Raw genomic sequence first — 21,670 nt, 5'->3', positions numbered from 1 at the left:
AATAAAAAATAATTTTAAAATCTACTAGTTTAATAAATAAACCTCATGAAAAGCGTTGAAATGATGTGTGGCTGCTAGATAATTTATCAAGAAAAGCTATTTTATCATATATTCTGTATGCTTTCCCAATGTCAGGATTTGGGAGTGATTGTATTGTTAGTGTTGGAACTGATAGTAAGCTTTGTAACTTCACACATTGTTTATTCTACTTTGCCTATATTGTGTCACAACTTTTGTCAAACTCTGAGTTTGACATTTATAACTTAGAGTTAACTGATTTATTGAAAACTTATTTTAAAAAGTAAAATTCTATGGACTCCTGCAGCAATGTTCCGATTTTCCCAGATGTGATGTTTCCATGCTTTTTATGCATGAATCTCTTAGGTGAAGAAATATCAGCCATCAAAAAGTCCCTTATCACTTGTTATTTCTTATTCTTTAATGAGTTTTAAAAACTGAGCAGACACTACATTTTTCCTGACTACTTCTTTCAAATCCAAACACAGGCACATCCTGGACATTCAGACTCTGGATTCCAGCTGAGATCTGCAAATGTTGTGTCAGAATGAGAAGCAATCAGACAGCATTATACACAAAAAGGCAAAACCCCAGAGTAATCCACGTCCACGGGGGAACTCATTTACAAACAGCTATTCACAGCCACAGCAGCAATTTTAGAGACAATCATCTTCAGAAGTTGCATATGAAGCATCACTGAGAGGACAAAGGACAATTACCACAACATAATTAATATGTAGATGCTGACTGTGCTGGAGAGCAGAATATAATAAACTTTGAGAGTTTTCACAGTCACTCAGGAAACACTCAGTGGATTAAGTGTCTAACTGTTAGCTTGGACAGTAAATTTGTTACGGCTTTAGGATTTATGATAAACACACAGCAGCTTCTGCTGAGTTACACTGAGACAATCTGCACCATGGATTCTCAAATCCATTAGAATAATGGCTGCCTAAAGAAACATTACCAATGCTCTTTATGTTACACCAGAAAGTATCTTAAAACACTGATAACTAAGAGTCTGGCTTGAACTCTTACACTTTGCATGGACTTCATATTGCTGTTGCATCATTAATTTTACTGAAATGCATTGGGGTTTTTTTTTAACTTTTTGTTCTTACCCACTTTTTGTATCCTTCATAGTGATTTTTTATGTGCACAACCAATCCTGGACTAGCCACATATTCAGTTGTGATATTCCTTGGAAGGGAAAAAACAATTTGACTAAAACAGTCGTCTCCAAACATTTTGTCTTATGGGTCAAAATCATTAAGTCAAAAGTTCTCAAAGGTCAAGAAAGAAAGAAGAAAAAGACTAAAATAAAGCAAATGGCATTTTTTTTGTTTCTGTTTGTAGATTAAAAGCTTGAAAAGGTTTGCTCGTTTGCAAAAGCTTTCAATTTTCAAAAATTGAAAATTCTTTTTCAATTTCTTGTGCTCATTTGAGCACATTTGCTTTTAGCTATAAAAACAAATTTGGAATATTTTCTTTCAAAACACTCGTCATATTAAGCTGAGCTTAATAAATTTATAAATAAACGTTTCATAAACAAAATTACATTATCTTTTTTTTAACTGGAGTTGGGGGTCAAATAAAATCAGTCCAAGGACGACAAATGGACCCTGGGCCACACTTTGGACACCCCCGCAAGGTAATGAATTTCAGAATGTCTCGGTTTTTTTTCTTTGTAAAAAATGAATTTTTAGTTTTCTCAAAAATACATCTAATCGAATCAGCAGAATACACATCATCAGGAGAGTTGGTGTGTATTTGGTTGTGTGTGGGGAGAGATGGATGGACCATTCATTCAAAAACCTCCTATTGCTTTTAGTAAACTAGATGCAAAAGCTCCCTAGAATGTTACTAACAGCTGAATTAGTTGCATAATTAGACACATGCAGCTAATTGTTTGTTATTCAGCTTGATCTTGAGCAAAGTCTTTGTATCTACATTTTTAACAGAATGCAATGGCTGTGACTTATTTTCAATGCATTGCAAAGCCTTCAGCTGTTAAACTGAAATGTGTCAGAGATGCTTTGATGTTTTTACTTTTTGCCAGGTGCTTTCATGCTACACAAAAACTGATTTTCCTGAAGGAAAAGCATTAGTTGCTTTTGCTTTTTGTTTTGTCTCCACATGATCCACCAACAGCAGCTTTCTAAATTTACAGCAACAAACTTTTGTGTATTTTATTGAAATTTTGCAAGACTGCCTCCTTTTCTGACATATCTGGAAAAAAATCTCACATGATGCACACATGATTGGAAAATCATAACTCAGCCTTTTGAAGGAAGTTTGTTGCGTCTCAGACGTTTAGTTTGGACTCCTCCCAACTGCTGAAGTGAAACTAAAGAGTGTTAGAAAGAAGACTGCATTACTTTAAAGTCAGGATTTAAAGAAAGAAGTCTCAAAAAAAAAAACAGGCACTGTTATAAAAATTAATACTTGTACAAATTAAAATTGTACAAATGGGCCAAACATAAACCCAGATTCTGATCTCATTGAATTGCTGTGAATCAAAGAGTGTGAAATTATAGGGTAGGATGTCTGAACTTTTCCGACTGTTAAATAATTTTACATTTTTTGTTTATAATTTTTCCCTAAACTGCTGTTAAAATTGATTAAATTACCATATATGTATACATTTCTTGAGGGTCAATCATTTGTTGTGAAGTGGGGTTATTTAAACTGAAAGTATTTAGTTACATTGGAGTTTATTTAGGGGTATCAGAACAAACAAGACTAAATACAAATGAATGCCAAACCTTTCACATGTTTCAGGTAGAGAACTAAAATATGTACATTTTTCTTCCGTATCAGAACTATGCGCTATATTTTGTTGGTCTACCACTGAAAATCCAATTTCCAATACACTTCAAGTTCATATGTAACTTTCTCTATTCTTTTTCTTACATATTTATTGAAACTGTCATCATGTGAACGATAATATGTGAACGAAAATCGAGCTCTTTTGCCTTCATCCAGTTCTCCTAGTGCTAACTAGAAGCAACCAATCAAGGCCAGGAGGTGGGACTTGGCGCTGTCAATCACAATCTGGTGCAGCGATGCTCATCCTCCCTCCCGTTCCCTTCCCTACTGCAGCTAGCATGGCTTGTTTAGAATGCTCAGGCATGGCCACTGATGATGACAGATAAAAGGTAAGCTGTTTCTCAATGAGGAGCAAGTACATGGGCATGATTGACAGGGCAAAGACCCTCCTCCTGGCTCTGATTGGTTGTTTTTCCTTGAGAGCAGCGCATTTGTGTAGATGGCAGTACTAGCTCATGGATCTAGCTCATGGAGATGGATAAGATCAATATTTTCACAGATTATCTTTTTCATATTACACTGTCACAAAATGGTGAGTTTTAAAAAATATGTAAAAAAAAAACCCAACATATTCTTTATGAAAGTTACATACTGCAGTTTAAGTTTGTTGTTGCAATGTGATAAAAGCAAAAAAAGTTCAATGCATGATATTTATCTTCTTTACACTCTGCCCAGTTCTTGCAATTGAACAGGGCAGCAATGTTGTGTAACTACAATGTTGTAATTGTTGTGTAATTACAATAACACAATATTGTTGTGTCCAGCAGTTGAGAAATGAACAACTGCAGTCTCAGTTGTCCATTTCTCTGGTTTCAGGCGGCCCTAAGGGAAAGAGGATGTCACTTTCTAAAGAGAGATTGCTGCCCAGGCCGGCCATGCGGCTACGCAGCAGGAAGTGTGTCCTCCGCTGCAGGATCCTCTGCTGCTCCTGCTTCAGCTCCACATATGATCTGGAGAAGGTATGAAAGATGGAGGTGACGGGGAACGCCATCAGGAGGATGCCACTCAGAATGCTGCTGAGAGCTACCACCTGACCCGGGATGCTCCTTGGCACCATGTCCCCATAACCAACAGTTGTCATAGTGATCACAGCCCACCAATAGGTCGCGGGGATGCTCGTGAACTCCTGTGTGGCAGCCATTTCATTCTCAATCAGGTACAGAAGGGGTGAATACAAAGCAATCGCCACACACAGGAAAAGGAGGAGCAGTCCAAACTCCCGTGTGCAGCGCCTCGCAGTCAGGCCAAGAGTCTGCAGGCCCAGCGAATGGCGAGCCAGCCGCATCACGTAGAGAATGCGCAGCGCTCTGAGCACGCGGAGCACCAAGCCCACTTTGTCCAAGTAGCTGCTGCCGGAGCCGAGGCGCTTCTCCCCCTTGGACGAACCGTCCACCAGCAGCGTGATGTAGTAGGGCAGGATGGCCACCACGTCAATCAGGTTCAGAGGCTTTCTGAAGAAGGTCAGCTTGCTGCGGTCCTGAATGAAGCGCAGGGTGAACTCCAAGGAGAACCATGCCACACATACAGTCTCCACTATGAAGATGTTGTAGCACATCTTGGAACATGTGCCCTGTAAAAAAAAAAAATATATATATACATATATATATGTCCTATATTATATATATATATATATATATACATATATACATATATATATGTATATATATATATATATATATATATCTCACTGTGACAATCAGCATGTTACAGTCACTAGAGGGAGCCACATTAGCATGAAACTAACCAGAACAGGATGCAGCTGCACAAGCAATGTATTGCTTTTTTTTGGTGATTTATGTTTTTCCCCCCTATTTTCAATGTATAGCCTTTCCTTAAAAAATGTATATCCACTGACCTTTGATCGTGTCAAAACAGACTCTTTATACAAGTCATTGCTGTTGCTTTGCTGTTCTTTCACATAAACCTGTTTGCACCACAGAACAGATTGCTGTCAGATTGCTGACTGTCAGAGTTAGTAATCTGACTTCAGGCATCATTCCAGTTTTAGTCAACTTCTCTGATTCGGAACCAGAAAATCCAACTTCTGAATTTAAATTGAATGCACAATTATGTTTCAAATTTGCAAATAAGGCTTCGTTCGCACTGAAGCCGGAAGTGACCCAATTCCGAAATCTTGAGAATGACCCAATCAAGTGTGGGAAGTGACATCAGTGGAACACCTCTAAAAGTGTCTATGTGTGTGCAGTAATCTTCCCCATCCAATATGGCTTCATTTCAACTGTTATGCCAAGAGAAACATGAACAGAAATGAGTCCAGTCTTTGAAATACTCCTTGCTTCCATTGGGACCTTAATCAAGGACAGAGAGAGATCTTATTTCTTAAATAGCTGGAGTTGTTATAGCTGTGTTTTAAACACAAAATACTTCATAATTTGCCTAAACGTCTAAATTAAGTAGGTAAACACAATACAGGGGTTTGTCCATGTCATGCTGAGTTGAAACTGTGTTGAAATGTTTGAAGGGAACAGAAAGGTTTAAGTTTTAAACATACCACAGACTTGCAGAACTGCAGGAAATGTTGAGAAAATTCACAACAGAAGCTGAAAACTTTCTCTGGCAGACAGGAACCAGAAGCAGTCTGTTACAATCAGATTGTTGCCACTTGTAATTAAGTAGTCTTGCAGAGACATATTAAGAAAAATGAGGCGAGAGAACAAGGGAGGCCTGTTGGCTCAAACTAAATTTTTGAAGTCTATTACATCCCAAGAACTCTTTTTATTAATTTTCATCTACAGGGATTGGGTTTGGTTTAGAAATGTGTACGAGAGAAGATTTTAACATCATAAGATTTCATCATTTTCTACAGTTTAACACTAAAAAGTTCAACATTTTGAGTCTAAAAGAAACTTATTTTTCAGAAATTTTTAAATCTTCCTGTTAGCAGTTGGACATCTACTCTATAGTCACTGAGATTTTGTGGTAAAAGCTCAGATTTAGAATGTATTTATAAAACTTCTGTCATTTTCTGTGTGTGAAAAACTAAAAATCCATTTACCTTTTATGTGAAAGTGAAGGCTGAGGATTTTAATTAAAGTTGTGAGTGAAGTAAAACGCAAAAATAATACAGCCTGCGATGTCTTCGAACCACAGCACTGCATCAAAAAATCAACAGAACCATCTAGACTAAGTTTTGGGAAACATTGTGACTCTCTATAAAGCAGAGTTAAAATCACAAATATTTCCAGAGAATCCTGGCTCAAACAAGAAGCCAGAGACATCTGGGGCTGACAATGCCTCCAGCAAAGTTTATTTACACATCTATGGTAGTAGCATTAATGCAGAAAAACACACGAGAGCAACATTTGCTGCCTTAGGGATCACATTCTTTCCAGGAACATCTTTTTATTTTCTAATAAGTTAAGGCTGAGAAAGAGGAGCTTATGAAATTTTCTCAGTAGGCGAAGATGGGAAGAATGTTGACATGTAAAAAGCAATGATGTTATTCCTGAAACATGCTATATGTTTGAGGGAATAACAGGTAAACCACCATTGCTTTTTTTTTTAAAGGTAGCTTGGAAACAGAAGTTTTATTTGGACAGATCAGATACAAAGTTTCAAAGTTTCTCCTCTTAAAGATAAATGTTGAGCAATATGAAGAAAAAAAGCATTAAGAATTTCTTTATTTTTTCACATTCCCTACTGTTAAAATATTTTTTGTTGTTTTATCAAATATTCTTTAACATGAATACTTATTGAGGGCATTTTCAATAGCTGGCTGGATACCAGATCACTCTTACTCTTAGAATTGGTAGAGAACAAATTAAATTTTCCTTGTAAGCAATAAAACTATCACTCACAAAACATCAAAAATTGTCAATAATCCCAGAAAAGCTGCTGAAATAACATTATTAATAATTGTAGTAAAACCTGTCTTCAGTGGTGGACACACTCCCACTACTGCCAATAGTTAAGCTAATTTGTTGTTTTGCACGTAAAAATGTTTAGCTTCCCCTAAATATATATATTTTTTCTGGATAAATTCTGTAGTGCTGTTTTGTAAATTTTCAGTTGAAGTAAGTTTTGACATCCATATTGAAATCTTGGTTATTGACTGTGAAGAAATGATTGTCCTTTTATTTTGAAATGGGTTAAGACTGTTTACACAGCAGTTCCACTTATGTTTACTCTGCAAATTACAATTATTCTGTAACTAGAATTGCTCAGATGCATTCATAAAAGCCCCAAAAAAGGTTAACAGTCATGCCCATAAAGTAGCCTATATGTTGTTTTGTTCCTGCGTTTTTGATGTATTTGTTTAAATAAAACTGCTTTTATATGTAAAATGCTCTTTTACTCACCGCCTCCTCCTCTTCTCTCATAGCTGGCATGGTACTGATGGAGAGGTTGATGGCTGTGATGGTAACAAACAGCACTGACAAACAAGCAAAGATCTTCCCTGGCAGGCCGGAGTGAGGCCTCTCCACCATGTCTCTCAGTTTGTTCATGCAGCAGTTGATTCTGGACTCGGCCGTGCGCTCCTTGTGCCCGTTCTCCGAATCCAACAGGTCCTCCAAAAGCTCATCCTCTTCTTCTGCTCTCTCCATGGCTTCAAACTCCTCCACACGCTGCAGCATGCGGCGGCGACAGCACCACTCCAGGCTCTCCTCTGGGACGCCCCAGTAGAGGAGCTCCTCTCTGAACGAGAGCGCACACATCTCCCTGAGGGAGCGCAGCTTACCCGCCCTCAAGAAAGTCAGGATGGTCCTGAAGGCACAGGGGCTGCGGTCAAAGAAGAACTCATTGTGTGCAACGTCGTAGTCATCACAGATGCGCATGATCTCATCAAAGCTGCTGCAGAGGTGCAGCTGGCCCAGGCGGGACAGAGGGAAGTCCTCTAAAGTGGTCCAAGGCATCTGGTAGCGCAGGCCACCCACATTAATGATGGCGTGGATCTTCCTGGCGCCAGACAAAGCGGTATTGTCAGGGACGGTGGTGCGCTCCAGGGCGAGCTGGGCCCTTTTGTAGAAGGCTCCTTTCCGAGCCTCTGCTTCTTGTTGTGGAGGTTGATTGAGGGAAGTATCAGAGGCACAGCTTAGGGCACTGTAGTCGTAGTCAGAACCATCACCCGCCAGCAGGGTCATCTTTACTGTCACATCCCTGAGCTCAACCTCCCATCAGCGCGATCTCACACTCACAGACTGAAAAAGAGAATCACATTGGTTACTCTGACAATTCTTCTCTAAGGACATCTATTGTGGGGTATGCTGAGATTCCTCATTTATTGATGATGAATACTTTAAGTTCATCATCAATATAATATATTCAATATAGCTGAATATATTATTCATTGGTATTCAAATACTAATAAATAACTATAGCTGAGGTATGTATGTCAGTTGTTTCTCTGCCACCAGCACATCAAGCAGCATGTACACAAGTTTGACTGACAGCGCTAAGACTTTCCTCCTTGGTTCTGATTGGTTCTTTTTAAGTAGCAGCTGCATTTCTTCATACAGCAACAGCAACACTAGAAGGAGGTGCAGGAAATCGATCTTCTCAAGGATTATCAGGTAACAGTTTTAACAAATATGAAAAAAAAAAAGATTTTTTAAAAGTTTTGATCTGTGAAACTTGCTCAGATTTTGTTTATTGAAAATTAGCACTTCGAATAACAATAAATCTTTGAGACCACATCACCTGATGCAGATTTTGTTTTTATTGCCAGAAACCAACCATCAAATGGATGCCGAAGGTCAGTACAAAGGCCAAGCCTCACGAAGAAAACAAAAAGCTAGAAATTTTCTCACCAAGACCAACTCAAAGCTCAGTTATTTAACATAGTGCAACCAGATTAGATCAGGTTGCAGGGGTAAGAAACTCAGACCCACCTCTCCCTAGTGCCACTGTACACTATTTTTTTTTAATTCAATTGGATTTTCCTCCAAAGTGTTTTGGTTTTTCCTGGTTTCTCCTCACATTTGGATGCAACTGGTAAACTTGCAAAGGATAGATAGATAGATAGACAAACAGACAGACAGACAGACAGACAGACAGACAGACAGACAGACAGACAGACAGACAGACAGATAGACAGACAGACAGACAGACAGACAGACAGATAGACAGATAGATAGATAGATAGATAGATAGATAGATAGATAGATAGATAGATAGATAGATAGATAGATAGATAGATAGATAGATAGATAGATAGATAGATAGATAGATAGATAGATAGATAGATAGATAGATAGATAGATAGATAGATAGATAGATAGATAGATAGATAGATAGATAGATAGATAGATAGATAGATAGATAGATAGATAGATAGATAGATAGATAGATAGATAGATAATTGTTAGTTTGATATAATAACAAGTCAGAATTTTATGGACTTTGTTAATTTATTTAAAGTTTGATTAAGTTGCTGAAAGGAGGATAAATGCACTAAAGACCAGATCTTCAGAAACACAACCATGGTGTTACGTGTTTTTCATTGCTCAAACTGTAATAATAATCAGTATTCGGTTTATTTTTAAATAGTGTTTCCTTACTTGCCATAGTAGACTGACACCGTTTTGTTGTGTTAACGGCAGATTTACATGCAGGAGTTATTATTTTTACTGAAGACTGGAAGTCGAGGGTGAGAAGTTAAACTACATGGAAATATTAAGATTCATGACCTTTTGCAGGCAGCAAAATTATTCAAATTGCTTCTGTTTTTGGATGCAATCAGAAAAAATAAAGTTGTGCATGTAAATGCATGGACTGTGATTTGATGAAGTGCAAATAGGGTGAGTTGGGAATGAGTTTAAGAAGCCGTACTCCTGATTTAGTCACCACATAAAAACTTCACATATTGGAAAGAACAACATGACAAGCTATAATTTCTTTCCATTTATGGTGAAAACTAATAATACAAATGAAACAAAAAACAAAAAAGTTTATTCAATGAAAGAAATATGAAAGTGTGCTCTCAGTCTGAAAATATTTGTACATTTAACAGCAATCTAAGACTACTGTGACAAAGATTATTCAATAGTTATGAGCAGCTTATTTAAAAAAATTGATTTTTCCTTCAAATCATTGCAGGATATAACATGATCAAGATCTTAAAATACTTTTTGATGCGCTCTCTGAATGTCGGCAGATTCTCCAAACAGGCTAACAAGTGGCACTGAAAACATTCCTTCAAGTCTTTCTCACCATCTGAAGCAGGAAATATGACATTTATGAATCATTAAACACGATCGCTGATAGATGCAGTAGGCATAGAGAGTTAATGGTTTCATCCCCCTGCAGTGTGCATAAACATCTGTCACCCACTGCAGCCTGGGATTTACAAATAATGATGTTCCTCTGAGTGTTAGATAATTCACTGATGTAATTATTTTCTGTATGCTACAAGGAAACCATATTTACCATACCCCCTGAGTGAACTGTTTAATATTTTAGGTGTTGAGCTGAGAAAAAGTAACTCAATATTTTAACACTTTTTCTTTTTTAGAGGTAAGAGAAAATACAGAAAGAAGAGGAAAGAAAAAAGAGCGTTTTTTACTGTGCATGATCATCTTAAGAAGGAACTCCTGGATCACTGTACACACTAATTGAATCAATTACAGTAATTTAGGGGGAAGCAGGTTAGCCTGTCAGAGATTAAACTGTCACTGCTGCAATGCCAGTTTGGGTTTGGGAGGAAGATCTTTGCTTCTAAAATGGGGATTGGGAGTGTCGACTGAGTAGTTATTAGGCACCTGCACTGTCAGCTTTTGTTTGCCATACTGATTACAGCCAGCAGGAGCTTCCACCCATGAAACCAGATGTTGCTCTCTGAGTTCTTCTCTACTTCATTTGAATTTTTATAGTGAGAGTGAATTCTTGTGGCTAAATGTGAATCTGAAGAAGAAAAAAGACATAAAACTGCCATTTGTTTATCTAAAAATTGTCTGATTTGGAAAAAACTTGATGGGAACAAATACCAGCACAACTTTTTCATATTTTTTAACATTAAAACCACAAAGATGAACATTTTGCAATGAAGATTCTTGGGCTAGAACAACACAAAGTAGTTTTTTAGAATAGTAAAGGAAAAGGCAAAATGAAATTTCTCTCATTCTACAAATTTTCTGGAGTTTTCTGGAGGTTTGGCACATCCTTATGTGCAACTGATTCTGGTTTCCAGGCCACCTTTCTCACACACACACACACACACACACACACACACACACACACACACACACACACACACACACACACACCACACACACACACCCCACACACACACCCCCCCACACACACACACACACACACACACACACACACACACACACGCACACACACACCCCACACACACACACACACACACACACACACACACTGAAATAAACAGGATGGAACTAACAATAATAAAATAATCGAGCTGATTTATTACATATGATGAAATGAAGTAAGTTTGTTTGACATGACAACTTATTAGACTTAATGTATTTACTTGGGTGAATTTAATTTGATTACTTGTAACAGATAAAGTTAGTTCACCTGTTTTCAGCTGTACCCAAAGATTTTGGATCAGATTTATTCCAGCATTCTTCATTTGAAAAATGTGATAAACATATTTGTGGACTAATTTTAACTTCCTGACATCTTCAGATGTTAGTTCAACATTTCCAATAATGTATTTTTCTTAATTTTTGTAGTTTTTAACTACTGTACCAGTCTATCCTGCAATAAAATGTCCATTATGATTGTCCCAAACCCATACTTTATAGTTGGGATGGTTGGAGTTACAGCTTTTAGTTTGAACAGTGTTCATTGTTGAATACAACTGCATGCACCACTTTTTGACTTTTATTCGGTCCTTTTTGCTTTGTATCAATCTATCACATAAAATCCAAACTTTTCTTAATTTCCATATGTTTTCACAAACTAACTTATTTCATCAGTGCATGAAATCTGTGGGATTATCACCATATTTTTATTGTTGTCTTTGCAAATACAGATTATGAAATCAGCAGCTGGAGAAAAATAAACTCCAGAAATAAAACTATGTAAATTCTTTCATTTTTCACACTTTTCACACTCCCTGCTTTTGTGTGGCAGAGGTCCTTCATACACCTACTACCCACCGCTACAGAGTGGATGTGATGGAGTCTATTTCAGCCTCCCCCCAATCGGATTAAATCACACTTAACCCCCTGAGGGCTGCTTGATCTCTCACTTTGTCTTTAAAGTGATTGTGCTTTTGTCTCTTCACAGACGCAGAAACGTTTCTAAACTCTTTTCTCTGCTCTGCCGCGGCTCTGATGCGTCCTCAGGAGGGGGCGACGGAGTCTCTTTTTCTCTCTCTCTCTGAAGGAGAGATGAAGGCTGTTCTCCCCACCAGATCGGCTGAGGTCTGGCCTCTTTCGGTGCCAGCGTTATCGCAGCTAAGCCACAGGGCATGTTCTCCAGATTGCGTGGTGAGTCACCAGCCTGTGAGTCTCTGCTTCCTGACTGAACCGCGTTTCCCACAATTCCATCCACAGGAGAATTTGAAGAGCATCCATATCAGCTAAGGGGTGAGATAATGTTAACCACTGCAGTTACATTAAAAGAAAAGCTGAATCTAGAAGCTAAGAAATAGTTGGGATTATATCAGACGTGTGTTTATAGAAAGAACATATGTCGAGTGGCAACATGTTTTCTTGAGAGACCTTTATTGCTTTATTAGTTGCGTCTATTTGTAGTTCTTGTCTGCATACAGTATTGAAGGAAGCGTTATGCAAAACAGATTTGATCAATCTGTCTCTGAATCAGGGATTTGCAATTCAGCTTGACTCATTCTGTGAATTACAGACACATGGTAAATTCATGAGTAACAGACTTTTTGTCAGTGTTTCTGGACGCACAAAACTCACACTAGCCTGAGCTGTTCAGACTGAGAAGTGTTGTGTTTTTTCTTCCATTTTGCTTGCTTGAAACCACAAGGTACTGTTCTTGAGAGTGACAGATATCACCTGATAATTGAGATCTATCATGTTCTTGAAGACCATTTTGACTGCACAATGCCCATTTTCACAACAACCAATTCTCTCCCTATTCCTTTGACAGTTCTCTGTTCTCTAATGGACTGTAAAAGCCTGGTGTTTCCAGAAATGGACCACAAAAGCTGCCAAGACCTGCCCGTCTCACTCTTCCTTTGTCTCCGTCTAAAATCTGGTTAAACACTGAAACAGTCAGGCACGCCAGAGGCAGATCTGAACTAGAAACGTTTTCTTACAGTAACTCCTGTAGGAATAGTTGTAAACAGTAGGAAGTGGGTGGTATTAATGCAAACAGAAAACCCTGAAAGGAGGGTGAGGTTTGGGGTTATAATCTTCTCCACAAGTCTGTGGTCCACTGCTGTGAGTTGCTCTTTGCTTCTCAGGAGATAATGTTTTTCAGTGATGAGCTATGCTAGCAGTTATGTCTGTTTTTTCTATTTCTTTCTATTATACAGTTTCAGCACCACAAAGGATCTTAAAAGACAAATATCCTCATATTTTAGATGTAAAAGCATACAAATCTTGAAAAATACAAATTAGTAATCTAGTCTGCAAAAGAGAAAGGAGCCTTTTGTGTCATACCTACTAAAACAGGAAAGCCTGTGTGACGACATGTTTGAAGCCTCACTTTCTGGAAATCTTTCACATTAATCATGTCATACATTATTTTCTTAAAAAACAACAACACAAATTTCCAATGGATGCAAAATATTACATTGTTGATACACACACAAAAAAAATAGATATAATGATTTACTGCAGCAATCACGTCGGAGCGCCATGGAAAAAATGAAGAGATATTTCTCCTAATTTCCAAAAATGATATTTCTGCTGGAAACACTTTTAATCCAAGACTATAAAACAACTGAAATCTTGGATTAAAGTGAAGGAATAACTTAAAACCTGAGGGATAAGAATACAATGAATCTCATGGCAACGCTACAACCGAAGCTCAAACATTGTTAACTGCTGGACCAAGAAGGCAACTGCAATGTTGTTTGTGAGCATAAATCAACTAGTACATGTTTTCATTTGATAGCCATTAATAGTAGACACCTTATTTTCTCTTCAACAGTATTTTCTCTCCACTTCCATTCACTTTATGAATTGCTAAAATTCATAGCTTAAAATGTTTTTGGTTTTTTTATGGTGTGACAGACATTGTATTAAGAATAATATGTTGATTGCTACAATGTTGTAGCACATTTAGAGACTCAATTAAAAACACTGATTACATGTAGAAAAGTGAAGCTTGCACAATCAGAATCAGAACTTGGAAAGAAACAAAACTTCAATGTTGTTCAGAACAGCACCAGAAATGGACCAATCTGCCAACAGACACTCATAATTTTTCAGTAAAAGTAAAAGTTTGAGATAAAAAAAAAAAAAAGTTTTTATCTCAATTGGACATTTCTCTCTGAGATGAATTCCATGCCTGGAAATAAAACTTTGAAATCCTACCAGGTTGCCGGTTTGTTAAGTCTCCAAGCTACAATACTCAGAAAAATCTCCTGACTTTCTGTCCATATAAATCCTGACATGAGGAACTCAAATTCAAAGTAGAGTATTTGCCATCACTATATTTGTCTTGGGAGGACATTTTGTGCATTAATGTCTCTTCCAGCATTCGAAACATAACATTAGCCCTCTTCTGCCAAATTCTGGATCTTTTTGCATATTTCTCACTTTCAGTCATCGAATTTAATATATCAGAAACTTAGGCATAAACCCATTTGATCAGGAAAGGGAGTAAAAAATGTATCTGCTATTCAAAAACAAGACCAAAAACTTTTTAAGTGGATGAGACTGTTTAGAGGAAAGAGGCAGCAGAAATATCACACCTCCATCACTTTGTCTCTGCAGTTTGTCTGACAGCTCTGTCTGTCCTTGGTCCAACAAATCCAAACATTTCAGCACTGCTGCTCCATATTATCCCCGTCTGAAAAAACATTGCTGCAACATCCTAACTTTACATCAATACCTCAGATTTAGTCGATAACCATATTACTTTTTTTTTTCCATCCCAGGCATTTTTCTTTCCTGAGTGGATGATTGCACACTCCTGCTGTTTGTGAGTGCTCATCTAACTTGATTATATAAAGATTGCATAACATTAAGTTCCCTGTATTGACTATGTGCATCATTTTTCATCTTTTTGATGTATTTTTTTCCTGTGAGGGCAGCAGTCATGCAACCACCGAACTGCCTCAGGGCTATGTAAACAAGTCTTTTGTCTAGGAGACGCCGATAAATGTCTCGGAGAATCAGCTCGGGCACATCCTCCTGCAGCGGAAACCCTCGCCTGTCTGCCAGGTTTAAAAGGATCTTCACTCGATCTCTGTGGGCTGAATTGACCAGGGCAATGGTTGATTCCAGATTGGTTTGAAAAAAAAAAAAAAACTTTTAACACTAAAACACAGAGAGTGAAAAAGTGCTCTGGTTGATGAGATGGAATGAATGGAGCTGACAAACAGCCACAGGCCTTTCCTTGGAGCAGAAGTGATGGACGTGAAGTCAAATTGAAGAAGATCAAGAAGTGGAGTAAAAGACTCAACCCATCCTGGTTTAATGCAAAGCATTAAAATAAAAACTGACAAAATATTTTGCATGTCTCAACATTTTCACACAAATATCAATATTAATCCACCACATTCTGTATATAAATGAAGCCAGAGCCGACATCTTATTAGATTTACATTCATTCATGCATTTTAAATCACATTGAATCTCACCCTCCTCACATATCAACACATCAGGTGAAAAGTTTTTTGTTTATTTTTTATTTTTTAATTAACCTTTTATCACAGTAACACAATCTCAGATTTAAAAATGTTGAATGCATGTATCTAATTGGAAAACTGATTTTAACAAAAATATAAACTGCAAGGTTTTTAGCAACCTTGCTGATGTAGAACCATATTACAGCCCTTCTTCTTTTTCTACTACATTTCACTAATTGGGGCATCCAGAGAGAGGGATTTTTGACCGTTCCTCTTCAGATTGTATCTCCAGATAATCCAAATTTAGACATTATGTGATTACAATAAGAGGAACAGACCCATAGCATCACAAATCCTCTAACTTGATGGTTATATAGTGCTTTTCTAATTGGTTTTTCCAGTTTTTTCCCATGTCAACCTGAAGTGTTTGGTACAAAGAAGCTAATTTTTTGTTTAATTGGACTGATTTTTGGAGAGAAAAGACAACATGGCAGGTAGATGGCATCTGCTGGTTGTTATGAAACTTGAGACCAACCAATTAAATGGTAATTATTTTCCTGACTTTTTAAAACCAACACCTGACTGAAAAGCCATCTTCGTTTGTCTTCTTCATTTTGAAGCATGGTTGAAATAAAAGTGCTTTCGTTTTATTTAATATATAACACTTCAGATACTGTGAGTCAGGAATCATGAGCTAAAGTCGTTCTTAAGACATTCTGATCAACCTAAAAAAAATTAGCAAAAATAAAAATGCTTCAGTTACATGCATTTTTGAGGAATTAATAAGTGCAGCATTTTGCTAAAAAATAAACAGAATAATGAAAACATTTATTTCAGGAAATATTTGGAGATCATGTTACAGGAATAAAAGATTAATTGTTCAGGTTTCTATTTATTTATTTATTTTACACTTTTTAACCAGAGGAAGCTGAACATTACACTGAAAAGGAACCTGAGAACAGAATATTTTAATCACTTTATGGTTTCCTCTTTGTGGAAGAGAATCAGACAGACTCTATTAGAGCAGGAAAAAAGTCATTAGTTCATCTCATTATGGTCACAATTACCTGAAGGAAGGAGACCCTTTGATATATTACATATCATATATCACTGACCCCAAAGACTCGGGCCGTGCATCAGAGCTGCGGACATATAATCGCATTACATGCCATAATCTACCATCATCTTAAAAGTGAGAGCATGGTCTGTGCTTGGAAATGATGGACGGATTCGAAAAATCAGCCAGGTTTTGCTGTTTGAGGACTCAGTGCTGTGAAAGTTTCCCCCTCATCAATTCCCATTAAAACAATTATTTGATTTTGAGGAGTGAATGTGATATCAAATGGCCATCTAGACAATGATGCAGAGCTTCAGTGTCCAAGCCGGACTCTGTCTCTCAGATATCAGCAAATGTTTACAGACCAAAACACTCTGCAATGTGGCCACAGCCTTGTTACCATGGTGTGCGTGCAGAGTATCCGGCATGCAAATCACTGTAATCTGTGAAAGACAAATAATGCCTTTTCTGAATCAGACGCTCACTTCACAGGAAGCGTTTGCTCTGCTCCATGGTTCTCCTGCAGCACCGCTCCTGTTGGTGTCAAAACATTTCTGCACATTTCTCTGGAGCTCTCAGGTAACAAGTGCTCTCGTTTCCCTCGTCCATGTAACTGTGGAAATATCCACGCTGCAGTGGTATTTTAAAGTTGTGACAAAACTCCTCTAAGGACAAACTTGCTTAAAACAAACTGCATCATAAAAAATAAAGTTTAAAAATCATATTTACTTTATCTTTCAATGAAAAGATACTTACTTTGCTCTTGTGTCCTTGCTCAGGAAACATGAAGATGAAGAATTGTGTTTCCTTCTGGCTTCAACACTGCTCCATCTCTACTCAGGCGCTGGAGCTTGTGGAGTATGAAGAGGCTGTTTGATGATCAGGAGCAACAGGCTGCCTCCCTTGTTCCCTCCCTCGCTCGCTCGCTCCCTCACCCCTTCCCGTTCCCCTTCTCCCTTGTCTCTCGCTCTTTTCTCTGAACTCCTTCCTCACCCGGCTCCCTCCCTCTCTCCATGCTTCCTTCTCCGAGTGCTGACATCAGAAGTGGGATGTGCCAGTTTGCCAAAAGCTTTTGAGAGAATTCCATGGCAACCGCATATCCTGTTCTTCCTGTTCACCTTTAAATGGGAATAATCTGCGTCTGTTGCTGGTGAATTCACTTGAAGGTTTATGTTTGTCAAGTGGGTTACTGGACAGAAGGCGAGGGAGGAAGAGGAGGAGGGAAGGGCTGCTGTGGGCTGCCAGGGACTCAGCAGGGTGTTCAAATTTAGGGAAGTGGTGGGAAATGCTATTATGAGATACAGTGATGGTGATGATGAAGAGGAAATATTTTACAATGCTATAAATGTTAATATCTATTTCTTTTATGTTCCTAATGTTCACAACTTACATGAATATGTGTGCGTTTTATTTAAAATCTGTACAGAAAGTATGAAAAGCAACAACAAAAAAATAACCCTCACCATGTTTTGTAAAGTCTATTATCTGAATTGAAAATGAACACACATATGCACATGACAGGTCAATCTCAGCAAATTATTCTCACCTCATTTCATAACGGTGCAGCGAAAAGACCTAAATTTGCACAATTTTTCTTTTTTCTAAAAACTGTTGGCACGGTCTCCCTGCCCTGTCAGCTGCTTATGGCTGCTTTCACAAAGAGACATATGCAGGGAAGGAAAGGTCAAGTGCAGTTCCTGTGCGGGGTTGTTGAGATTCAGAACAGAGCCGCTGTTTGGTGGGTGACTCAAGGGACTGATGATTGTGATAATACACAAAAAACATCATTATAACATTAGGCTGCAACCTTGAGGTGGAAAATAATCATAAAAACTTTCCCTGGGTTCTCAGACACTGCTGTTATACTAAGGTGAATGAAATATATGGATATGATGTATAAATTGTGACATAGAACTAAATGATTATCATATTTGTTCACGTTCTCATTCAAAGCTGCATGTTTGGATTGATAGCTTATACAAGGTAAAGCTGATCAAATCCAGAGCTTTTAACATTTCTGGCCAGCCTCCCCTGATGATCCTGCATGGATAAGCAGGTTGGATGGATGAATGTGTCCAGAATGTTACAGTCTGAAATGGTCTGAGCTGCTCTTTAACTTATAGCCAGGACCTTTTCCCTGACTTCCTCCTCCTCTCCGCTCAGATCACCAGATAAATCTCAATTGTATGAGCTCACATTCAGGCTGGAGACTTTGCGATCAATACTTTCTTTTTTCAGTTGCGTTATGCAGTGATGCATGAGGTCGACGTCCCAGGGATAACAACATCATGACTCCTCTCCAATGTTTTTGTTTTTGGTTGTCAGATTTGGAATTTGGGATAGAAAATGAATGTTATGTTCACAATCTGTACAAACTCCATGCAGAAAGACTGCAAATCAGGATTCAAACCAAAGAACTTCCTGCTGCAAGAGCCACCAACTGGATCTGTGCAGTCCTCAGATTTTCCATGGTCTGGGATTTTTTGTTATTGGCCTAAACCTGTCATATGATTGTTTTAATTTTTTCTTTATTTCCAAAAAAGATACACCTTACAAGACAAAGAGGTCCAGCTCATATTATGCTGCACAGAAAGCCAATTTTTCCTAAATTTAAATCAGATCAATAAATAAATTAAAATGTGATTCACTCAAAAATAGTGCAATATAACCCTAATTTATTATTTTTCTTGTTTATATAACTATCTGCTTGTGTATCTATTGACATTATCTGGGTTTATGGTCATTTACTCATCCGTTTCAGAACATGTTAGTGTCTGAAAACAATTGTAATGAGCTGGAAAATTAACATTTTCTTATGACTTCTCTTTGACAGGCAAGCTAAGATAAAAGTGCATACAAACAAAAAGTTAAAGGTATTCAGAAATACTTTCTTTCTCCAATCTGCTGAAACCACTAAAACATAAATCCTTTCGAATATTGGAAGAAGGAGAATGAAATTAGGAAATCAAAGCATGCATTTTTCCAGAGGTCTTTTCCTCAGTGATTGTGCCTGCAGGTTGTCACCTGTTGAGTCCTGATTACTAATTACTGATTCAGTTTGTTGGTTTTCTCATTTCATGAAATGATCTCGCAGTCGCTGATTCTTCCACTCCACTTGTGCTCTGTCTTGAGAAAATTTCACCCCCTACTTAAGATACTTTCATCCCTCTGTGCTCAACAGTCAAATTCGCTTTCAAAGGCACCTTTTATCTCTAAACTGCAGGGAAGATAAAAAAAATAGACCTTTCAACAGATTCTCTAAAGAACTGTCTTACATTGAAGTTATAAATAAAAGAGGCAGATGGCAGAGCATTTATGCAAAAAAAGGTTTGCTGTTGCACACAAAAGAAAGCAAACACTAAAACACATATTTCAGAGAACAATTTTAATCAAAATCATTTTCTTTCAGATAATAAAATGCAGCACTATCAAGGCTACAACAGATGAATGAGCTGGTATATTTTGGGAACAGCAAACAATCTGTCTTCAAGCTTTCTCTCATTTCAGTGTCAGAATATTAAAGGGCCTGTATTATGTATTATGTATTTTCCAGGCACCATTGGCATTTATAATTATGAAAATAATTTTGTTTGATAGAAATATAACAGTTAACATTTTATGTGCTATGATGAAGTTATTCTTTAAAATGTCAAAATCCACAAATTTCACAAAATTGCAATGGAAAGATCTTTTTGCATCACTCAAGTCATGTGACCAACAACCAGATGTTACTATTTGCAGAAAAGATGAAGAAGTTGACAGGAAGTAGTAGGAGGATGTAAGCTTAAGTTATAAAAATGCTGTAAATATCAAATAGGACTTAAAAGGAATTTGACTTCAGAATTGAACCTCTGACTCTTTAAGAAGCTCCTGCTTATGTCTTTAACAATGTTTTACCAGCGTTGGACAGAAAAGTAGCTAATATGATGAGCTCAACTGATATGCAGTTCCATCAGGGGTTTGCTAATTGCTGCTGGCTAGTCTGCAGGAGCTGAGTGGGGAGGAGAGATCTGTGAGGTGGAAGAGTAGAAACTGCAGCTCTGAGGAGGATCTTTGTGGAAAAGGTGAAGTGAGACCAAAATGGATGCCCAGGGAGATTAAAGTATTTCTCCAAAATGCATGAAAGGACTAAAGCTACACTCCAGGTATGGTATTTTTATAAACTTTTGAAGCTGGTGTTAAACTTTAAACACAACTATATTGACTTTGAACTGTACTTTCTGTTCCTGGTGTTTATAATTGTAAGATCACTGGAGGCAATTTGGACATTTCTGCACCCTTTTTGGTCATTTCTCTTGAACATTTCCAGGAAAATGGTTTATTTTTTTTTCCTGATAATGCTATAGCAAATCAATAATAATATTATTTTTAAAAAAGCTCCTCTACATATGCGTGTTTGTCTGCTGTTCAGTGAGGCAATCAGAATGTGTCAAACCAAACTTCCTCTGCAGACGTCTGGAAGTAAAATGTCGAAGTAAATGCTTAGTAAGCGTCTTCTAAACTAGATCATCTCTCTTAAAGTTGATCAATGTCTGAATGGTCGGATGAAAGGCTTATTGATCAGATGGACAGGACCACTCAGACTCTCTGGCTCACTCAGTCGGTGGGGGAAAAAAACAAACTTGTAACCATATTAAACACAAAGACATACCCACAAAGTTTCAACAGTTTATCATTGATTTTCTAAAAGCATGTGGCTTTCAAATTGCTCCAACCATTATTTTAATCCTGAACTGATACACAGACATTTCAGCGCTGAAGTGAGAAAGATTTAAATAGAAAAAAAGCCATTCAAGCACTTTAAGGCTCTACAGTTTCAGCCATGGAGAGAGTCACAGGGGGTGGATGCTCTGTGGGAGGGATTGTCTGCATAAGTTCTTTATTTCCAATCTAACAGGCAAACAGTCTCTTTCACTCCATTATTGCATTAGTTCAACTGCTGCTGTTTTCTAATGTGCCATTGTCATCAGAGGAACCAAAATGGCTTCCTTTGTGATGAAAACCTCTGAGCGTGTCAGCTGCTGTTGAAAATAATTTTTAAGATAATTTAGACAAATGTC

At 37.6% G+C, this 21,670-nt stretch overlaps 1 protein-coding gene across 1 annotated transcript; it reads right to left on the bottom strand.

Annotated features, from left to right (window-relative positions):
* Window positions 1-420: 420 nt before the first annotated feature.
* Window positions 421-17,722, bottom strand: kcng1 (potassium voltage-gated channel, subfamily G, member 1). The gene is made up of 3 exons (XM_055056789.1): window positions 17,367-17,722; window positions 7,167-8,006; window positions 421-4,417 (listed from the first exon to the last, which is right to left on the bottom strand). Exons 2-3 carry the CDS (start codon window positions 7,947-7,949, stop codon window positions 3,638-3,640), a joined length of 1,563 nt encoding a protein of 520 aa, XP_054912764.1. The 5' UTR covers window positions 7,950-8,006; window positions 17,367-17,722; the 3' UTR covers window positions 421-3,637.
* Window positions 17,723-21,670: the final 3,948 nt, after the last annotated feature.

This window comes from Poeciliopsis prolifica, unplaced genomic scaffold (genome assembly GCF_027474105.1).
Source record: "Poeciliopsis prolifica strain line A6 unplaced genomic scaffold, Auburn_PproV2 SCAFFOLD046, whole genome shotgun sequence".
In the NCBI taxonomy this organism is placed as follows: Eukaryota; Metazoa; Chordata; class Actinopteri; order Cyprinodontiformes; family Poeciliidae; genus Poeciliopsis; species Poeciliopsis prolifica.
This window is presented reverse-complemented; position numbering and strand designations above follow the sequence as displayed.